The 16,044-nt window shown below is 44.6% G+C and overlaps 2 protein-coding genes across 12 annotated transcripts; both read left to right on the forward strand.

Moving 5' to 3' along the window:
- Positions 1-208: 208 nt before the first annotated feature.
- On the forward strand, positions 209-5,377 carry cdca4 (cell division cycle associated 4). Of its 8 annotated transcripts, none has more exons than XM_067241958.1 (3): positions 214-317; positions 2,380-2,806; positions 3,115-5,377. In XM_067241958.1, the coding sequence occupies exons 2-3, from the start codon at positions 2,742-2,744 to the stop codon at positions 3,965-3,967; spliced, it is 918 nt and encodes a 305-aa protein (XP_067098059.1). In that variant the 5' UTR covers positions 214-317; positions 2,380-2,741; the 3' UTR covers positions 3,968-5,377. The 8 variants fall into 8 exon arrangements, with proteins under 8 accessions (XP_067098064.1, XP_067098063.1, XP_067098059.1 ...); XM_067241960.1 differs by having other exon boundaries at positions 224-317; positions 2,667-2,806; XM_067241956.1 differs by having other exon boundaries at positions 228-317; positions 1,355-2,806.
- Positions 5,378-6,851: 1,474 nt separating this feature from the next.
- On the forward strand, positions 6,852-15,438 carry si:dkey-177p2.6 (uncharacterized protein LOC568712 homolog). 4 transcript variants are annotated; one of them, XM_067241893.1, is made up of 3 exons: positions 7,177-7,316; positions 10,637-10,850; positions 11,058-15,438. In XM_067241893.1, the coding sequence occupies exon 3, from the start codon at positions 11,438-11,440 to the stop codon at positions 12,080-12,082; it is 645 nt and encodes a 214-aa protein (XP_067097994.1). In that variant the 5' UTR covers positions 7,177-7,316; positions 10,637-10,850; positions 11,058-11,437; the 3' UTR covers positions 12,083-15,438. The 4 variants fall into 4 exon arrangements, with proteins under 4 accessions (XP_067097993.1, XP_067097994.1, XP_067097995.1 ...); XM_067241894.1 differs by having other exon boundaries at positions 10,637-10,742; XM_067241892.1 differs by lacking the exon at positions 10,637-10,850 and having other exon boundaries at positions 6,852-7,316; positions 11,434-15,438.
- Positions 15,439-16,044: the final 606 nt, after the last annotated feature.

The raw sequence follows: 16,044 nt of genomic DNA on the forward strand, positions 1-16,044 counted from the left end.
ATCTCAGATGGAACATTAGTCTAAAAATGTTTCCCAAACAGAGGCCTTATTGTGTCCTGTCTGCCGGCTAGACCCGTGGTGGAATCTGTTTCTTCACTGAGGCTTTTGTTCATGTTTTCCTGGTTCATGCGATGGCCTGTCGATCAAGCTGCATGTGTCCGCCCACTTTACCCTTCCCTCTGCCGCAGCTGGCCGCCAAGCAGTCGATCTGGCTTCGAATTCAGTCTGTCTGAGAAAAGCGGAGAGGACTGCGCTTGTTATTTCATTACCCACGTAAAGCACATGAACACTCGGAAAATAAAACGAATTATTTAAAGGTAAGTGCGTAAAAATTGACGCTGCGTTATGTAATGATGTTTCGATTGTAATGAGTTAAATTGTCCGTCTGCTCTTTAAAAATAAAAGTCCCCCAAATATAGTAAATGCGCGGTCGATTTCGAACGCAAGTGCTCAATGCGGAAGTTCACGAGCGGAATTCCTCATCAACCTTATTTGTAGGCTAAGTGTTACTCGGTAGCGTTTTATATAACTATATTATTTCGGTTTTAATATGTATTTACACGTTGTGTGACTGTATCCGAATACATTGTAACTTATGTTGTAACTCAAGTTTTGTAGAATGGATTCAAGATGGCCTCTTGTGTCCTCTCCAGGTTGGGGTTTGTGCATACATTTGGAGGCTTCTAAGTCTTCACTACATTTACGTTATAATTAAATGGTTGCGACAGTTAATTTATAAAAATGTCATAGAACATCCACCGGGCCCCAATAGTTACTCATACCTCTTTTTCCACTGTATTACGGCTGAAGTGGACTCATCCGGCGGTGATGGCAACGTTCTAATACCACGTCAATGCGGTGGGGGAGGGGAGTGTGTCTTGGGTGGAGCTTGAACACAGCACAGGCATATGGGCAGAAAGGACTCAACCCCCTCATACTGGTTGTGGAACAAGCGGTTTGGCATACGCTGTTGTGTCTGTGATAATTCACATTAGTGGATAATTTGAAAATTAGCAAACGGAAATGTTGAATTTAGAGAAAGTGTATTTTTACTAGTGATAATATATGACGTAATCACTTTAGAAATGTATAGTCAAAAGGCACTATGCACAATTTACATAAGACAGTATTGAAGAGCAAAAAAAAAGTTAGATTATAATGCAAAGGTGTATCAACCATCTCAGCTGCACTCCTGGAGCATGAATTTTACTGACAGGAAATACTCGGTAGGACACCGACCTTCCACTTTTACCTACATTTGCCCAGTTCAGTTCATAATATAACCCTTTTTTGTAAAATGAGTGAAAACTTGAAAGGTGTTTATACATTACGTGACACCTCCCATGTGATGTAGTTTTAGTTGCAGAGGATGACATTCTGGTGTCAGATGGCATTCTGGTGTCTGTCCCTACAGTGCTGGGATATCACTCTTGTGTCAGGTAGGCTGAACCCTCATGCCTTTATCTAAACTTCCACTAAACCTCCCCTTCAATGTTGTATGTTACTGTACAAGGGGTGTCTATTGAGACGTCAATGTGATGTTGTGTGATTGATATTTAACAAATCATCTCCATTGCACAGAAAGTCTGCCCCCTCACTATCGAAAATGATTTGACATCCTGTGATGTGATACTTTAATTTGTTTTGCTTGCAACTAACAGTAGAATGGTTTGGTGTACAGTATCCACCTTGCTCAAAAAATAAGGACATCTTGGTTTTCATCCAATGCAATGCAACATCAACAATTGCATTGAAGATGTCTTCAGCTGTTCATAATGTTTAACTTCACCTGATTCAAGTAGTATGGGCCAGTGTATCTCCCCTCCCCCCGTGGCACACAAGCAGTCAACCATGTGGCGTTGGATGTAATGTACATTGACATGTAGTGGTCACTGTCATGTGTTCTTCCTGCTTTAGTAGTATGTTGGTCACTTTTAGGCTCCTGTAGCCCTGTGGGTGGCTGTTCGTCGTGACTGCAGTGTCCCAACACTTGTCTTGGTACTGGATGTATGTACAGTGCAAGTGCTGTTGAGACATTTTCCATTTCTGTGTGTGTCTACCACCTTGATTTCTATACAGCACAATAATAAACGTACTGTACTTACAAGTACTGTTACGCATTAGCCCTTTTCAGTTTTGTGTCTTCATTTTTACATAGCACAATTCTTTTGCTTTGGCAGATACTTGCATTAGGATCTTTTAGATGAAAGGCACTATTGCACATCTTTGTGGTTTGCATCACATGGCTCAAGTATCGTTCTGATGTTTTCTAGGGTTGCAGTTCATCGTAGTTAGGAACAGTATTCCAAGTACTATGTTAGGCAAAATCTTTTCTAAAATCTGTGTAAAATGTGCTTTTGAACCCCTTTGTTTTGACAGGCATTCATTTTAGGTTTGTAACAGAAGATGTTCAGTGGATGTTGACCCTGACAAGCAACGACACTCTGTGCTCAGAATTCTGATGAATGCCAGATTGCCATTGATCTTACTACTACTTCCACTCCATCTAATCCAAACTACAAACGTTGTCAGTGTCACCTGTTTCTAGACAAGAAACCGGTGGCTCACCTAAGGCAGGAAGCAAATGAAATCTGGTAGCAAAATGTTTTTTTGTTGTTGTTTTGATAAGTCCAGTGATCTACAAAGTTGGGTGTTTCACTCAGCAGGTGTCTTGGTGGTCTGCTTGACAAGACCTGAAAGAGTTGAGAACAGAAGCAGTTTGTCAGTAACACGCTGAAGTGATGAGCAAAAGAGGAAGTCGTCTCGTGTATATGCCCGTGCGCCGCCGTAGGAAACGTAGAGAAAAGTAAATGAACAAACCCTTTCAAGTATCTTTTTTTGAATCGTCTTTTGTGGTGGTGTTCAGATGCAGTTGCTTCAGGTTGGAAAGTGAATGGATTAGCATTATTCATGTTAGAGTTTGTTTAGAAACCCCTTAGTTCTATCGTAGTTATATTTTGACTTAGCTACCTATGAAGAAATGTGTAGCATCTTTTACACAGAAATGTACAAGTAAACAGCAATACAGAACTGACATTTAAAAAAACAAAATGAAGTCTGTAAATCTGTCACGGTATCTTCTAACCCAGGTCTTCGGCTAACCTCCTTCCTCAGGACCACTATGTACTCTAAAGGCACCAAACGTAAGTTCGCTGACGGAGCAGACGCGGTGGCCGGCGGCAACCCCGAGGGTCCCAAGATGGCGCCATACAGCCTGCAGCGTCAGTCCCTCCTGGACATGTCTCTGATCAAGCTGCAGCTGTGCCACATGCTGGTGGAGCCCAACCTGTGCCGCTCGGTGCTCATCGCCAACACCGTGCGGCAGATCCAGGAGGAGATGACCCACGACGGCAGCTGGCAGGTGGTCACCGACGCCTTCGCCAACTCCGGTCAGAGCTCGTCTGAACGCCTGGTTGCCACGGAGGTTCTGTGCCGGTCCCCGGGACTGGAGCAGGATGCGGGGCCCAAGCTCTTCTCTGTGATGGGCTATGATGGATGTCACGAAGAGGAGGTCGTGGCCGACGAGGCCTTGTGTTCTGTCGCTATAAGCGACAGAGCCACTACCTGTCTCTTGGGGACCATTGGCCACTGCTGGGAGAGGGCCGAGCTGAGGACGGAGGCCGATTTAGAGAACGGAGCGACTGAAGACTCGGGTTTTGGAGATGATGAGGAGGAGGAGCTGTCAGGTCAAGAGTCCAAAATGTCAACGGGAAAGGTTTTTGGAAAGTTTGAGATCAAAAACAATAACCCCGGGTCAGACGCAGCACTCGAGGAGCTGTTTTCAGATGTTGACGCCTCTTACTATGACTTGGACACCATGCTCACCGGCATGCAGAGCGCCCCTAAAATGGGTCCTTACGACCTCTTGGACAGCCTGGCTTCCTCCCATGGCCCTGCCTCCAACTCGAGCTGTAGGGCCGATCTCAATGAACTCGACCACATCATGGAGATCATTGTGGGTTCATAGACTTGCTTCCAATCACAGACACTGTTATCATGTAAAGCTGGTATCTTTCATTTAATTTTGGTTTAATCCAGGTTAAGGCTTGGATACTGCCCCCATTTTTGTGTGTGCCATCGCTTTGTCCTGTATGTGATGTGACAAGGCCAACAATGACACTTGGTGAATTATATTTCAAAGCAAGTAAGGAGTATTTGAATTGGTTTTCAAACTTCATCATTCTTATTTCTTTTGCATGTTTTTGTATGTGTATTTTTTTACGTTTTTTTTTGTACCTATTGTTGGTTTTCCATTTAATTTATTGTACTTGCAGAATATCACTACATGAACTGAGCGCCGAACAAGATATTTACATGTACAAATATTTTCTTAAAAAATGATGAAAGATTGATAAAAAGTTTATATAAAAGTATTCTACTATATATTTTTAAAAAGTTATACATTTTTGATAATTTTCACTATTGTTTTATTTTCTATATGCCTTTATCCAGAGTATCTGCACAAAATCTCTTATGTGATTGGGAGTAATTTAGCATTCGTCTTCCTAACTTTGGGTATGTTTGTGAACTATAGCAGCTAGGAGGTAGAAAACATGTTCAAGAAAACAATATGCTCATAACGTATTGCACCGTCTGCCTTTGTCTTTGGTTTGGTGCTATTTGTGCAGTGTAGCATTGTTCTGACTCCTACAACCTCAACACCTTCAGCCATACAACTTATGCACCAGGGTTAGTTGCACCTAGCCTGTGCGCTGTCATTTGTTTGCCATTAGAAGTCACATATTCTGAATTGTTTCTTTTTCAAGTGAAGAATATTTATGGGTATTTCCCATTTGTCATGACTTTTAACTTATTATATTTATTAACTGCAAACATATATGCTTTAACTTGGTCATACTTCAGAGTTTTCAGTTGTGAAACATGGTATTGGGTTACAAATGTTATTGTATGAATTTAGTGCTCTTACAATGAAAGTATTTAAACTTTGTTAGGCTAAGCAAACTATGGCAAAATTATATATTGGCTGTGTTTGCAACACTCAAAACATGCAGGTGTCTTGAGACACCTAATGCGGTATACGAATAACCTGTCTTACTAAATAGTTTGTTTAGTTTTCTACATTTGTCACTTAGTGCAGTCGTTTTTAAGACACCTGCATGTTGGAATCAGGATCTAAAGAAATTGTTATTCCGCACACTTTTTGTGTTCAAAGGTCTTTGCTCAGGCACATGATGACATTGGGAGAAGAATTTGTATTGACTGTGTGGGAACAACTAGGAGTGAGATATATTACTTATTTTATCATTAAAGATGACTTATGCGGTTTCTGACCATGATCTAGTATAGATGATGCATTTTTATACATACAAACTGTAGCAGTTTATACGTTTCAAAAAATAAAGGATACAGCATATTATTACGGTGTGTTCTTTGTGTGGCATCAGTGTACTGTGAGAATAAGGTGTGTTCATTGTTGCTATATTTTGAATCTTGATTTACATTTATGCATTTTAGCAGACGCTTTTATCTAAAGCAACTTCCAAGAGAGAGTTTTACAAAAGTGCATAGGTCACTGATCATAACAACAAGATAGCCCCAAACATTGCGGGTAGCCAAACATGAAGCATACATTGTGAAACCAAATAAGTCAAAATTAGACACAAGACAACTCCCAACTGACTGCATCAAAAATATGAAAGAAAAATAGGCCCTACCTTGGTGTAGGTTAATGCACCACTTAAGAGGAACACTTAAGTCCTGCTCTACCTGAACAAAATAAAATGGTAGGCTATAATAAACCCCTAGTGGTGTTACTGTGTATTCATGATCAAAAGAACATATCTATAAATAAAAGTTGATATTAGGTGAATTTTCTTTTTTACAATATATCAAAGACCAATACTTTTCCAGATTAATTAATTAAGATTAATTATCTGCTAGGAAGCAGATTATAACACGGTTGGAAGTCATTATTTGTTTATCCTATGTTGAACGGTTCGTATCTACTAGAGATTTTATATAAATGTATTTCCAAATGCAGTGCCGTCTGCTCTCTTGTTGGTAGTCACGTTTCATTGAGCGCAACACGACTAGGTAGGGGAGGTGGGGGTTTTCTACTCTGCCAATCAGACGTAGATACTAGGCGGGCCTGAGATTTCATTGGTCTACTGGAGGTTATCCCACCTGACGACCATCAGCCGGACTCATAGGCCGGACTGCCTTCCCGTAGGTTCTTGATGGATTGTATTGTGATACCAACTCAATAGTCCTCAATAGCATTTCCGGTTTTGCGAATACACCTTCAGATTAAGAGCATGACCAGTGCTGTTCTCATACAAATTCGGATTTAGCTATCACACTTGATATGACTAGTGTTAGCGTATGTTAATGTGACATTGTTTATCACCCTGGGGTGTAAAAAATCAGGGATTTTATACAGTTAAAATCGTTGCACTTTGAATTGTTTAATGAAACAGTCAAATCAATCTAAGGGTGTTGCCATGGTTTGTACAAGTGCCTATTCATCATTGCACCAATATAAATTCTGTAACTAAATAGTTCATCTAACTAGTTGCCATGTTGAGGGGGCACAATATCTAGTTATCACAAATTGAACCCAAATAATTTTACGATTTGAGTTTAATTGATTTGAATGACTATTAGGCTGAATAACATTTTATCTTTTTGTTAATATTACTGTAACCATCCTGTGTATTTCACTAACACGTTTGGGAAAGAAAGTTGACTTTTGTTTCCTAGCCTTTATTCTGAATTATGTTAAATATAACCGGAAGTTGCATTGTTTATTGCGGCTGGCTTTACGCTGCTTGGCGTGGTACATGTGGACTGACTTTCAGTCTTCGCTTCACAGTTCAAACTGTAGCTAGACACAGAAAGTCAACCGTAATGAAGACTTGTCATACAACCCCGGAGGAGTTTTGGAAAGGGATGTTTTTACTTTGGATGTGATAAACTAAGGTGGAGGGGATTCAGTTTTAATTTATCATGCATTACCATAATGTAGTTTCCGGGATTAAAGTAGAGTAGCTGGTTTCGAACTGTTTTTTCTTTTCTAAGTTAGCTACCTAGCCAGTGTTAGCTTGGCTATCTATCTGTACTAGTATCTGCTCAACTGGTACAGTACGAACATACTTCAACGTGTTTTTACAATCAGCCATACAAGTACATAGCTAGATAGAGCAAAACAATGACATGGGTCAAAGGGAAATCATGCCATACAAGACCACACTGGTGAAAAGGAGAAACGGAATTCAAACTGCCTCGATGTGCAGACTGGATGTCGAGTCAGCCGAGAAGGGAATTGAACAACCCGAAGATGTCCACCATTCGTCAAGGTAAAAACTTAATTGACATTGACTAGTTTAAACTGTAGTAAACATGTGTTATCATTCATTAACAAGCTAGACACATACTTATTTTCAGCATTTAGAACTCCAGTGGACTATAACATAATTTATGTTGTCAGCTACGTTAGCGCTAATATAAATCACCAGTGCAGTCTAGTACAGTAGCCATCTTCATCATCAAGCAACCCTCTAGTCTAGACTTTAACAAGTTGTCCCACACGTATTCTCAAATGTTCGCAAAGGACTCGACAAACGTCGTCACATCTTATGTTGCCCTACTATCTTGAACTAGCATAGTATAATTGAGTTGGCTAGGCTAGTAAGTTGATTAAAAGTAGCGTAGTGTTTGCTAGCTCTCAAACGCGAATCTGCCATCACCAGTTTTATTGAATAACAGTGTTGCAAACTTGGCTAACGTTTTAGCTTGCCGCTTTGCTGACTTGCTACCCAAGTTATAGCCTAACGATATTTTGAATCTATCATGTTATATTGTGGTTCAAAGGCAATCTCACTTACTGTACTTACGATTCCAAGTGATTATCGGACCTAGCCACTAACACACTCAGCTAGCGTTTTCATAAGTGAGTTGAGCAGAGGCACAATACTTCTACTGCTGCGCCGCTGTGTTGTTGCGTAATTGGATTTAACACGACTCGTTTGCTTAGTATTTCTGTTGAGCAAGTGAAGTTGAAATCATTAAGTTATTGAGCCTCAATGCTCGAGACAACGATCACAACTCACGTGCAGTCCATAATATACTCCCTGTTGGGTTCAAATCAGATGATGCCAATTCAGTCGGAATAAAGGCTCTGAACAACGACCTGGTACCATAGTAAATGCAGGCATATGCTAGATTCTAATGAATTTAGTCTTTGTGACACCCGGAAAGCTACTAGTACATACAAAGCCTTTACTTTTCACAAATGTGGGTGACAGACTGAACTCATCCTTTTGGGTACCATAAGTGAGAAGCAGATGTCAAGTCGTCATAGCTCCAGATAGTTTTGAGGAACTTTTGATAAGTAACCTGGACACTGGCATCCTAAAGCAACTTAATAGACATGGTGTACAGAAATGGATTCTCTGATCTCAACACTTGGAAGACTTTAGTCTTTCAGTGTGACCAGAGAGTTGCAGTGTCAGGTAGGTCGTCAGTGCATACGCATTTTAACAATTGTTTTTTAACACGATCATTTGGCGAGGGTTTCCTGAAGTCTAGCGTCTGACTAACCGACGTGACTCATTCGTTATTCGTGACTCATTTCATCGGGGTGGTTCTGCCACCCAGTGACAAACCTGTCCATATAAAGACATCCGTTCAAAAAGGTCCGTATGCTCAACTGTTGAACAGGACCCCTCTTCTGCTCATCGACGGAAGGCTCCGCCTCCTCCCCACTCCCCTTCTAACTGGAGCTCTCCTTCCCCGCAGTCCTCTCTTTCTCCCTCTCCCCTCCCACTTCTTTACACTCCTCCCTCCATCTCTGGGGACGGGGGACGGAGAGCCGTTGCCTCCGAGGCTGAACACGGGAGGTGTTGTGACTCCATCGTGCAGTTTTATTAACCGTTAAAACAGAAAGTTGTCGCCCTCAAGGGAGTTGGTGCGAACAGTTGTTCGGGGTATGTTCAAGAGGTGGAGGGGAATGAAGTGGTTTTGTGGATGCATGCATGTGCTCCAGGGAAGGTGTGAGAACTCGCCTGTTAACAGGGATGAGAAACGGCCGCGCCAAAGGGGAAGAACGGTTACACCGACGTGGTTATTTCACAGGTTAGAAATATGCTTTACGCGCAAAGATTACCCTGTTGTGTGTTGTCACAACATTTGAAATGAGGCGTATCAGCGTAAACCTACTCACAGAGGTTCTTGTAGCTAGATCCCCAGTGTAGCAGTCCTCTATCTATGCACGGTCTGTGTTACAGTTACTGTTGCCTTTCGGGCTTTGGCCTCTCATCCAGCGCTGTTGCCATGGTAAGCAGGCGTACAGAGAGAGGGAGAGAGAGAGGGAGAGAGAGAGAGGCTAGCCTAATGAGAGAGGCCCCTTTAAAAGCACGGCTGGCTGCTTCACAGCTGCCAACACGAGGCAACCTTGCCCCATCCGCGGCCGTATTATTTGAGTTTCTTCTTTCAAAAGCGCGCACCAGAAAACGGGGGACTTTTTAATTGGTAGGAAAAATTATTTTATTGAACGTTGAGGTCTGATAAGAACGTCCACACTTTTCTAGTGGGCTATATGTCGCGACCACTCGGGCACTGAAGTAGGCTATAGTCTATGTTAATGTAGGATTAATGGTGACTTTGAGCGTCAGACGTGCAATATGAAAGTCAAGAGATTGCGGTATTTTTAGTCCTAAATTGAGTTTCAGCAACCAGCAGCAAATCTGGTTTCGGTCATAGAGGTCGCAGAATCACAAGTCAGGAAGAGCATGCATGCTACAACGTGCACCACTCAGAGCAAACCTAACAGACAATGCAGGTCAGCAAACGTCCAGAGCTGCTGTTATGTAATCACTGGCATCAGACTCCTCAGAGCAACCGGCCTCCACATAGATATCAAGCAACGCAGCATATCCACTTTTTTTTTTGAGTGGGGGAGAGTGGAACCCCGAGGGTGTCAGAAGAGCACGAAAGGTTGAAAGAAGGCTCAATTGGGGGGGGGGGGGGGGGACGACGACGACGACGACTCCATTTCATTCACTACTCATCCACTTCTCAGAGGGTTTTGACATTCAAAACGTAGAGAGGATGAGGAGGAGGAAGAGGGGGGTGGCTCTAAGAGGGACGTCGTCATTCCTCTCCGCCCGGTACGCAGAGGAAGGGGCTGCCTCCGCAGCGCAGAGAAGAGCAAGTCTGCACGCCGACCTGCGGAGGATGGCGGGTTGCCAATGCAGCCGCGCGTGACGAGCGAGCGGCGGACGCACAAGCGCCTACGGCAGAGTGGGCACCGGGCTGCCGGCTTCCTGTCGACGCCCCCTCAGCCCTAATGCACTCTGATTGGACCGCGGAGGGGGGAGGGAAGGGGAGGGCAGGAGGGGGAACGCTCGCATCAGACGATGGGATCCACCACAGTGTTCCTCGCATTTCTTTATCCGTGACAACTTAAGCGGAGAGAAATTCTCCTTCAGTCCACTCTCCAAACTGGAGGTGTAGCCTAGTTAGGGGGGAGGTGCCACAGTTGATAGATGTCACTGGTGGTGTTGGGGGAGCTTTTGGGCAGAGCAGTGTTCACTGGTTGGGCAAAAGGGGCCCCCGTTTGATAGAATCTACCTCAACTTGTTCCCTCACCCCCACCCCTGCTCTTGTGTACAAGCAGAGGTGGCTCTGATAGGAACAAACAAGAGACAGCGATGCGGAACTGCACCCCTCAGCCGGGCCATCGCCTGGCCCCTCAGGGACCGGATCTCAAGCTGACACCCAAGGTAGATGGATGGGGATCGCCATGGCGACTAGCGTGGCTCTCCAACACTGCGCCTTGCCCCCCCTCCCCCTCCCCACCGTCCCCCAGAGAGGAACAGTCCATGTGACCCGTGAGTGCAGCGCTGCAGTTCTCTCGCTCAGTGTGGTTGGAAGCAGGACAGCCACAGAGCCACAACCTCTGATTCTAAAGGCCCCTGCAGCCAGGCTTAGACGCTTGTTTATGTCATTTCGAGGGATTCTGCATTTGGTCCGTTATTTATTCATCCACCGACAAATTGTCGATTTCATAACGTTCCGCTCTATGCGTTGTTCCACAGAGCTACCGCAGTTTGCAGGAACGCACTCGCCTCTGAAGTCTGACAATAGGAAGTAGAGGCTAGAATTTACAGTAAAGAAACATCCCTCTGCAGCCCTTCTGCGGCAGTCCAGTCCATTGAGTTTCCAGCACTTCAGAGAGGCCATGAGCTTGTTGACCTCCTGATGGCGTTCCGGTCTGAGAGCCGTTAGCACAGAAACTAATGGCACAAGTCACACCCACACACAAACATCCCAAGATGGAAAGGGAAGTTCTGATAGCTAAATACATCGTTTTAAAGTGACTTTGATCCTCAATATTGATTATGTTCAAAATTGCCCGACATGATCCGATCGGCCCGCGGTCTAACGTCTTGCCTCCTGATGTGTCCCCCCCAGGTACATGGTGGGTCGGGGGGTTAAGCGTAAGCTGAGTGAGTGTGAGGACCCTGTCCCAGGGCTGCCCTACCCCCAGCAGAGGCAGCTGGTGCTGGACCTGTGTCTGGACAAGCTCCAGAGCTGCCAGCGGCGAGCCGAGCCCAGCCTGCACCGCTCGGTGCTGCTGGCCAACACGCTGCGTCACATCCAACAGGAGATGAGCCAGGAGGGCCGGCCCCAACTCCCGGAGGCCCCTCCGGCTCCCTCGCTGCTCCACGCGGCCACCCCTCGGCACTCTCCAGAGCTGCCGGCCGTGCCCCCGGACAGCGCCCTCTCGGCGGCCCCCTCCTCTTCGCCTCCGAGCGCCGATAAAGAGGCCCGGGCGGCCGAGGCCGAAGGGAGGTCGTCCGACTCGCTGTTCGGCGCCTTCGAGATCACCAACTCCACCAGCTACCTGACGGACCTGGCGCCGGACGACATCTTCGACGACATCGACACGTCCATGTACGACTCGGCGGACTGCTCCGTCCTGGTGTGCCCCGCGTCCAGAGGGGGCGCCGAGGACAACCTCAAAGCGTTCTCCGGCTACACCACCTCGAGTACCCTGCAGCTCTGTCTCACGGACCTCAACGACCTCGACCACATCATGGAGATCCTGGTGCGCTCCTGACCGGCCGAACCTCCCCACTGGTCAACACTGCTGTCTGCCGTTTGCCCTGCAGCCGGCCGGGGATAACGACTATTTCATGTTTCCTTTTTTTACGGACATTTCTATTTTTTGATACAAAAACTCGATGTATTTATGTGAAAGACATGCCTGCCAGATACACTTCTGCCGTGTGATGAATGCACATTTTCGACGGCAAGCTTGTGCTGATCATTGTTCCTATAGGGAGAATATGCAGGGACTGAAGTATTACTATTGAGACTTATTTTTATTCGATGGAGAAGAATAGAACCTGTGAGAACAGGAGAAGAACCTGTGTGGAACAAGGATGTATTTATTGAGCACTACAACTATTAATCCCTATGAAAATGAATCGGGACGTGCATGTTCTCACTACCTCTTTAAAGCAAAGAGCGGTTTATATATATTTACACACAAAACAAAACAACACCATTTTTACATTCTGACTAGTTTTTTTCCTCTACTTTTGAAAACGGGTGATTGTCAATATTGCTTATTGCACTGGAGAGAATTGCCTTCATTACAACCACAATCTCAAAGCATAGCTGATCATTCCACAAAACCTATCACTTATGCCTTGTCCGCTAGCATTCTAAACTGGTCGTGGACACCAATGTTCACGCTCCAAAGTACTTTTCAAGAGACACTGTCTTTCCTTTGTTCACGTAACGGCGGTTTTACGTAGAAATATCAAGGAGACGCCGGGCATCGGAGGTCAAGAAAGATCAGGATGTTTTGCAACTCTGACCAAGGATCTTTTGAAGCATTTAAGCAGTGGGTTTTTTTTGGTCACTGTGCACAAATTGAATACAATGTATATTTTCCACGTGAGATTGTTCAAAAATGCAGAAAGCCTCCATGTAAGGGGGGAAACACAGTGCCTATAATGGAGAGAGAAGACTGGCAGAGGGTGAAACTACCCAGCACAAATTCTCAAGCCTTAGGGGGGGGGGGGGGAGGCTGCAACCTGACGGCACTGTTTTTAACCATTTGTAAGGGATCCTCAGTCCTCTAGATAAGCCATGCGACCAGACGGGGTCTACCCCCGAACCCCCTCCAAAAAGCTGTCCTCGCCAAAGACTGGAACCCTGCGAGAACGCTGCGCTCTGCCACGGAGAACAATCGAGTGTCCGATTGAGATTTCAATACATGACACTTTGTATTCTCCTCATGGCCCTTTTCTTTATTTCCGTCTCTGCATCCAATAACGCGTTTGGACTTTACTCCCTAGAAAATGCAAGTCATGGATAGATAGCCAAGTTGCGTAAGCACAGTTGCTAGCCCGAGCCGCTCTGAAAAACAAGCTGTAACTAAACTCGAAAGAGAGGCACTGATTGGACTTCATCCCAAACTTGATTTTGGTCAAAGGGGTCAAATAGTCTGCATATGTGCTCCAAGGGACTGTCCGGCATGGCTTGCAAGCTGTCCCCTCCCCCTCCTCCCCGAGACTGCAGAGAGAGAGAGAGAGAGGGGGGGAGGGTACAGAAGAGTGAGAGCAAGAGATTAAGGGGGTGAGGGGCAGTGGCTCCAATCACGTGGAGGTCCTTGCTTGTGGAAAAGGCTACACTGAGAGTTTCACAACAGCTGGTATGTGTGTGTGTGTGTGCTCAGCTCCACCCTGAAAGGGGGCCCCCGTGTCTGCGTCCAATAGAAAGGCAGGAGGAGGAGCCAGAGCCGCCAGTCAACCAGTATGCAACTGAATAACAAACTGCAAGCAGCCTGACGCAGTTCCTTCCCTCTCTGTGGAATGTGCTCCTGTCTCTGGTGGTTTTCAGTTTGGGACAGAGGGCTTTGCACTGTGGTGCAAGTGTTGCGCTGTGTTTCCAAATGCACCGGTGTCCCAACTAGTTAAAAATATAAGGGAACAAATGTAAACGATGGGAACTGTAATTCACACTGCCTCTCATACTCCGCTCGTCAGCTCAGCTAACTGTGAGCTTACGCGGGATCTCCAGCAGTTCTCTGTTGTGAAGCTCTCAAAGTCTCACTGGATGCCACACAACAGACTCCCCCCCCCCCCCCCCCTCTTTCTCTCTCTCTGTCTTTCCAACTCCCAGGCATGGCTGCCACACACAAGAACCCCACCCTCGTGATCGAAGGAGTCTCGCCCAAGCCAGCCAGTCTCCCACTGGAAGACATCAACCACAAACAATAAACCAAGGAGACTTGTTTATGACACCATCAGCATTCTTCTGTGGGTCCTTCCCTCCTCAAGACTGCTGCGTGCCGGCCTCAAAATGAGTTGTGAACTTCTCAAGCTTTGTAAGCTTTTTGTGTTTTTTTCTGTGCGTTGTAGGTATTTGTATTTATACAATTTTCCTGTGATATCGCTTTGTTTATTTGTACGACAAAATTCGAATAATATATTGCGTTTTATTTATGAGACGACAGTCTGTGGTCTCTGTAGCAGAGTTTGGCCCCTGTATTTTATATTCCCGTTTAATAGATGAGGTAAAAAACAAAAGATGTCTGTAAATATTTGTTGTGAATCATGACGTTTTTAATTGTCCAGAGGTTTATTAATTGTACTGTTGGTGCACCCAGGCCTTCCACTTTGTCAGTAAGTTCTAAAGATGATTGCAATGGACCAGGCAGACTAACTGGCAGCTTTTCACCCGGTTATCAAACTGAACCAACTTGGCTGAGTTAACCAAAAGATTTGATCCATAATCACAGTCTATGTACTCGTTTGTCAGACCAGTCACAACTGTAGCCATAACTCAACAGTGAAACACAGGGACATTAGAAAAACACTGGTTACTTCAGAAATGTTCTAGACCTTATTTTTGTCTGAACTGGCTTTTTGTCAACAATCGGTCTCATATAATGACTTGGTGAGAAGGACATGTAGGATAATTTATTCATTTGAAAGACCTTGTCGTTTATATTCATACTTGACTACTATGAATATCGACCACAGTGTCTTCAAACAGGCAAATGCCTTGTTTACTCAAGCTAGGCGATAACTTGATAGAGTTGACCTTCCACCTGCGATTAGAGGTCCTGCTACCACTTCAAATCCAGAACAAGAGAAGTAGAAAATACATGGGCGCATAAAGAATCCTTTTAATCCCAAGTGCAATATGAACATTACTGTTGTTTGACTGTCTTGTAAAATGAGAGCGTATGTGTCAGTTCTACAACATGATTTTCAGAGGATATGATCTTGCTCTCTTAACCACACTGGTCTCATGCTAAGTTCACTTTCAGTATGGATATTTTTCTTGTCATCTGGTTTTGACCATTTAACACTCTGTGTGTTGTGTACATAACAAAGCAGGCTATTTTGAAATGTATATCCTATGCAATATTATTGTAGCTGGTCAGTTAAATCTGAATAAATCTGAAAATAAATATGGTATTTGTATTTACTTTGTCAAGCCTGCCATAAATACTGCGAAAAGTATTTTCTTAGTATAAGAGTACCATTAAAATGGAGGGGAGAAAAGGGACCTGATAAATATCCTTGTCTAACAAAAGAAACCCAGCCTGTTGGATATCAAGCATGGATCGCCCCCTGGTGGTGGACACCTGAAAGTGCTCATTTCATAACCTTGAAAGAGGTAAGTTCACTCGGGCTCCTCGGGCACTGGAGCTTCCTGCAATTTGACATGTGCAGAGTGCACTGATTTATCCCAAAGTATTTAAAACGTTAAAGTTAACTTGCCCCCTGCTTGAAATCTGTGTTAAAGTAACACAATATTCCACTTAGTGCCAACATCCAGAAGCAGCATTTTTTTAATGATTAAACTGTGACCTGTAGGCTGCAATATTATGGTTCCCCTCAACATTTGAAGGCGGGCATTCTGAAATCTGTAAGGGTGACAAATACATACCGAGCTATGTGAAAACAATGACTTATTCATTTGGTACAGCTTTACAGGGGAGACGGCCTTCCAGCGTTGAACACAGGAGGCTGTGTGCTGAACCTGCACACATTTCCA

Source organism: Osmerus mordax, chromosome 8 (genome assembly GCF_038355195.1).
Source record: "Osmerus mordax isolate fOsmMor3 chromosome 8, fOsmMor3.pri, whole genome shotgun sequence".
In the NCBI taxonomy this organism is placed as follows: domain Eukaryota; kingdom Metazoa; phylum Chordata; class Actinopteri; order Osmeriformes; family Osmeridae; genus Osmerus; species Osmerus mordax.

What these genes read in the sequence shown, in the direction of transcription:
- cdca4 (XM_067241958.1), top strand. Translation starts at nt 2,742, where the DNA reads ATGAGCAAAAGAGGAAGTCGTCTCGTGTATATGCCCGTGCGCCGCCGT. An exon ending in CGTAGGAAACGTAGAGAAAA is followed by an intron (nt 2,807 to 3,114) that starts GTAAATGAACAA and finishes CTCCTTCCTCAG; the next exon opens with GACCACTATGTACTCTAAAG.
- si:dkey-177p2.6 (XM_067241892.1), top strand. Translation starts at nt 7,174, where the DNA reads ATGGGTCAAAGGGAAATCATGCCATACAAGACCACACTGGTGAAAAGG. An exon ending in GATGTCCACCATTCGTCAAG is followed by an intron (nt 7,317 to 11,433) that starts GTAAAAACTTAA and finishes TGTCCCCCCCAG; the next exon opens with GTACATGGTGGGTCGGGGGG.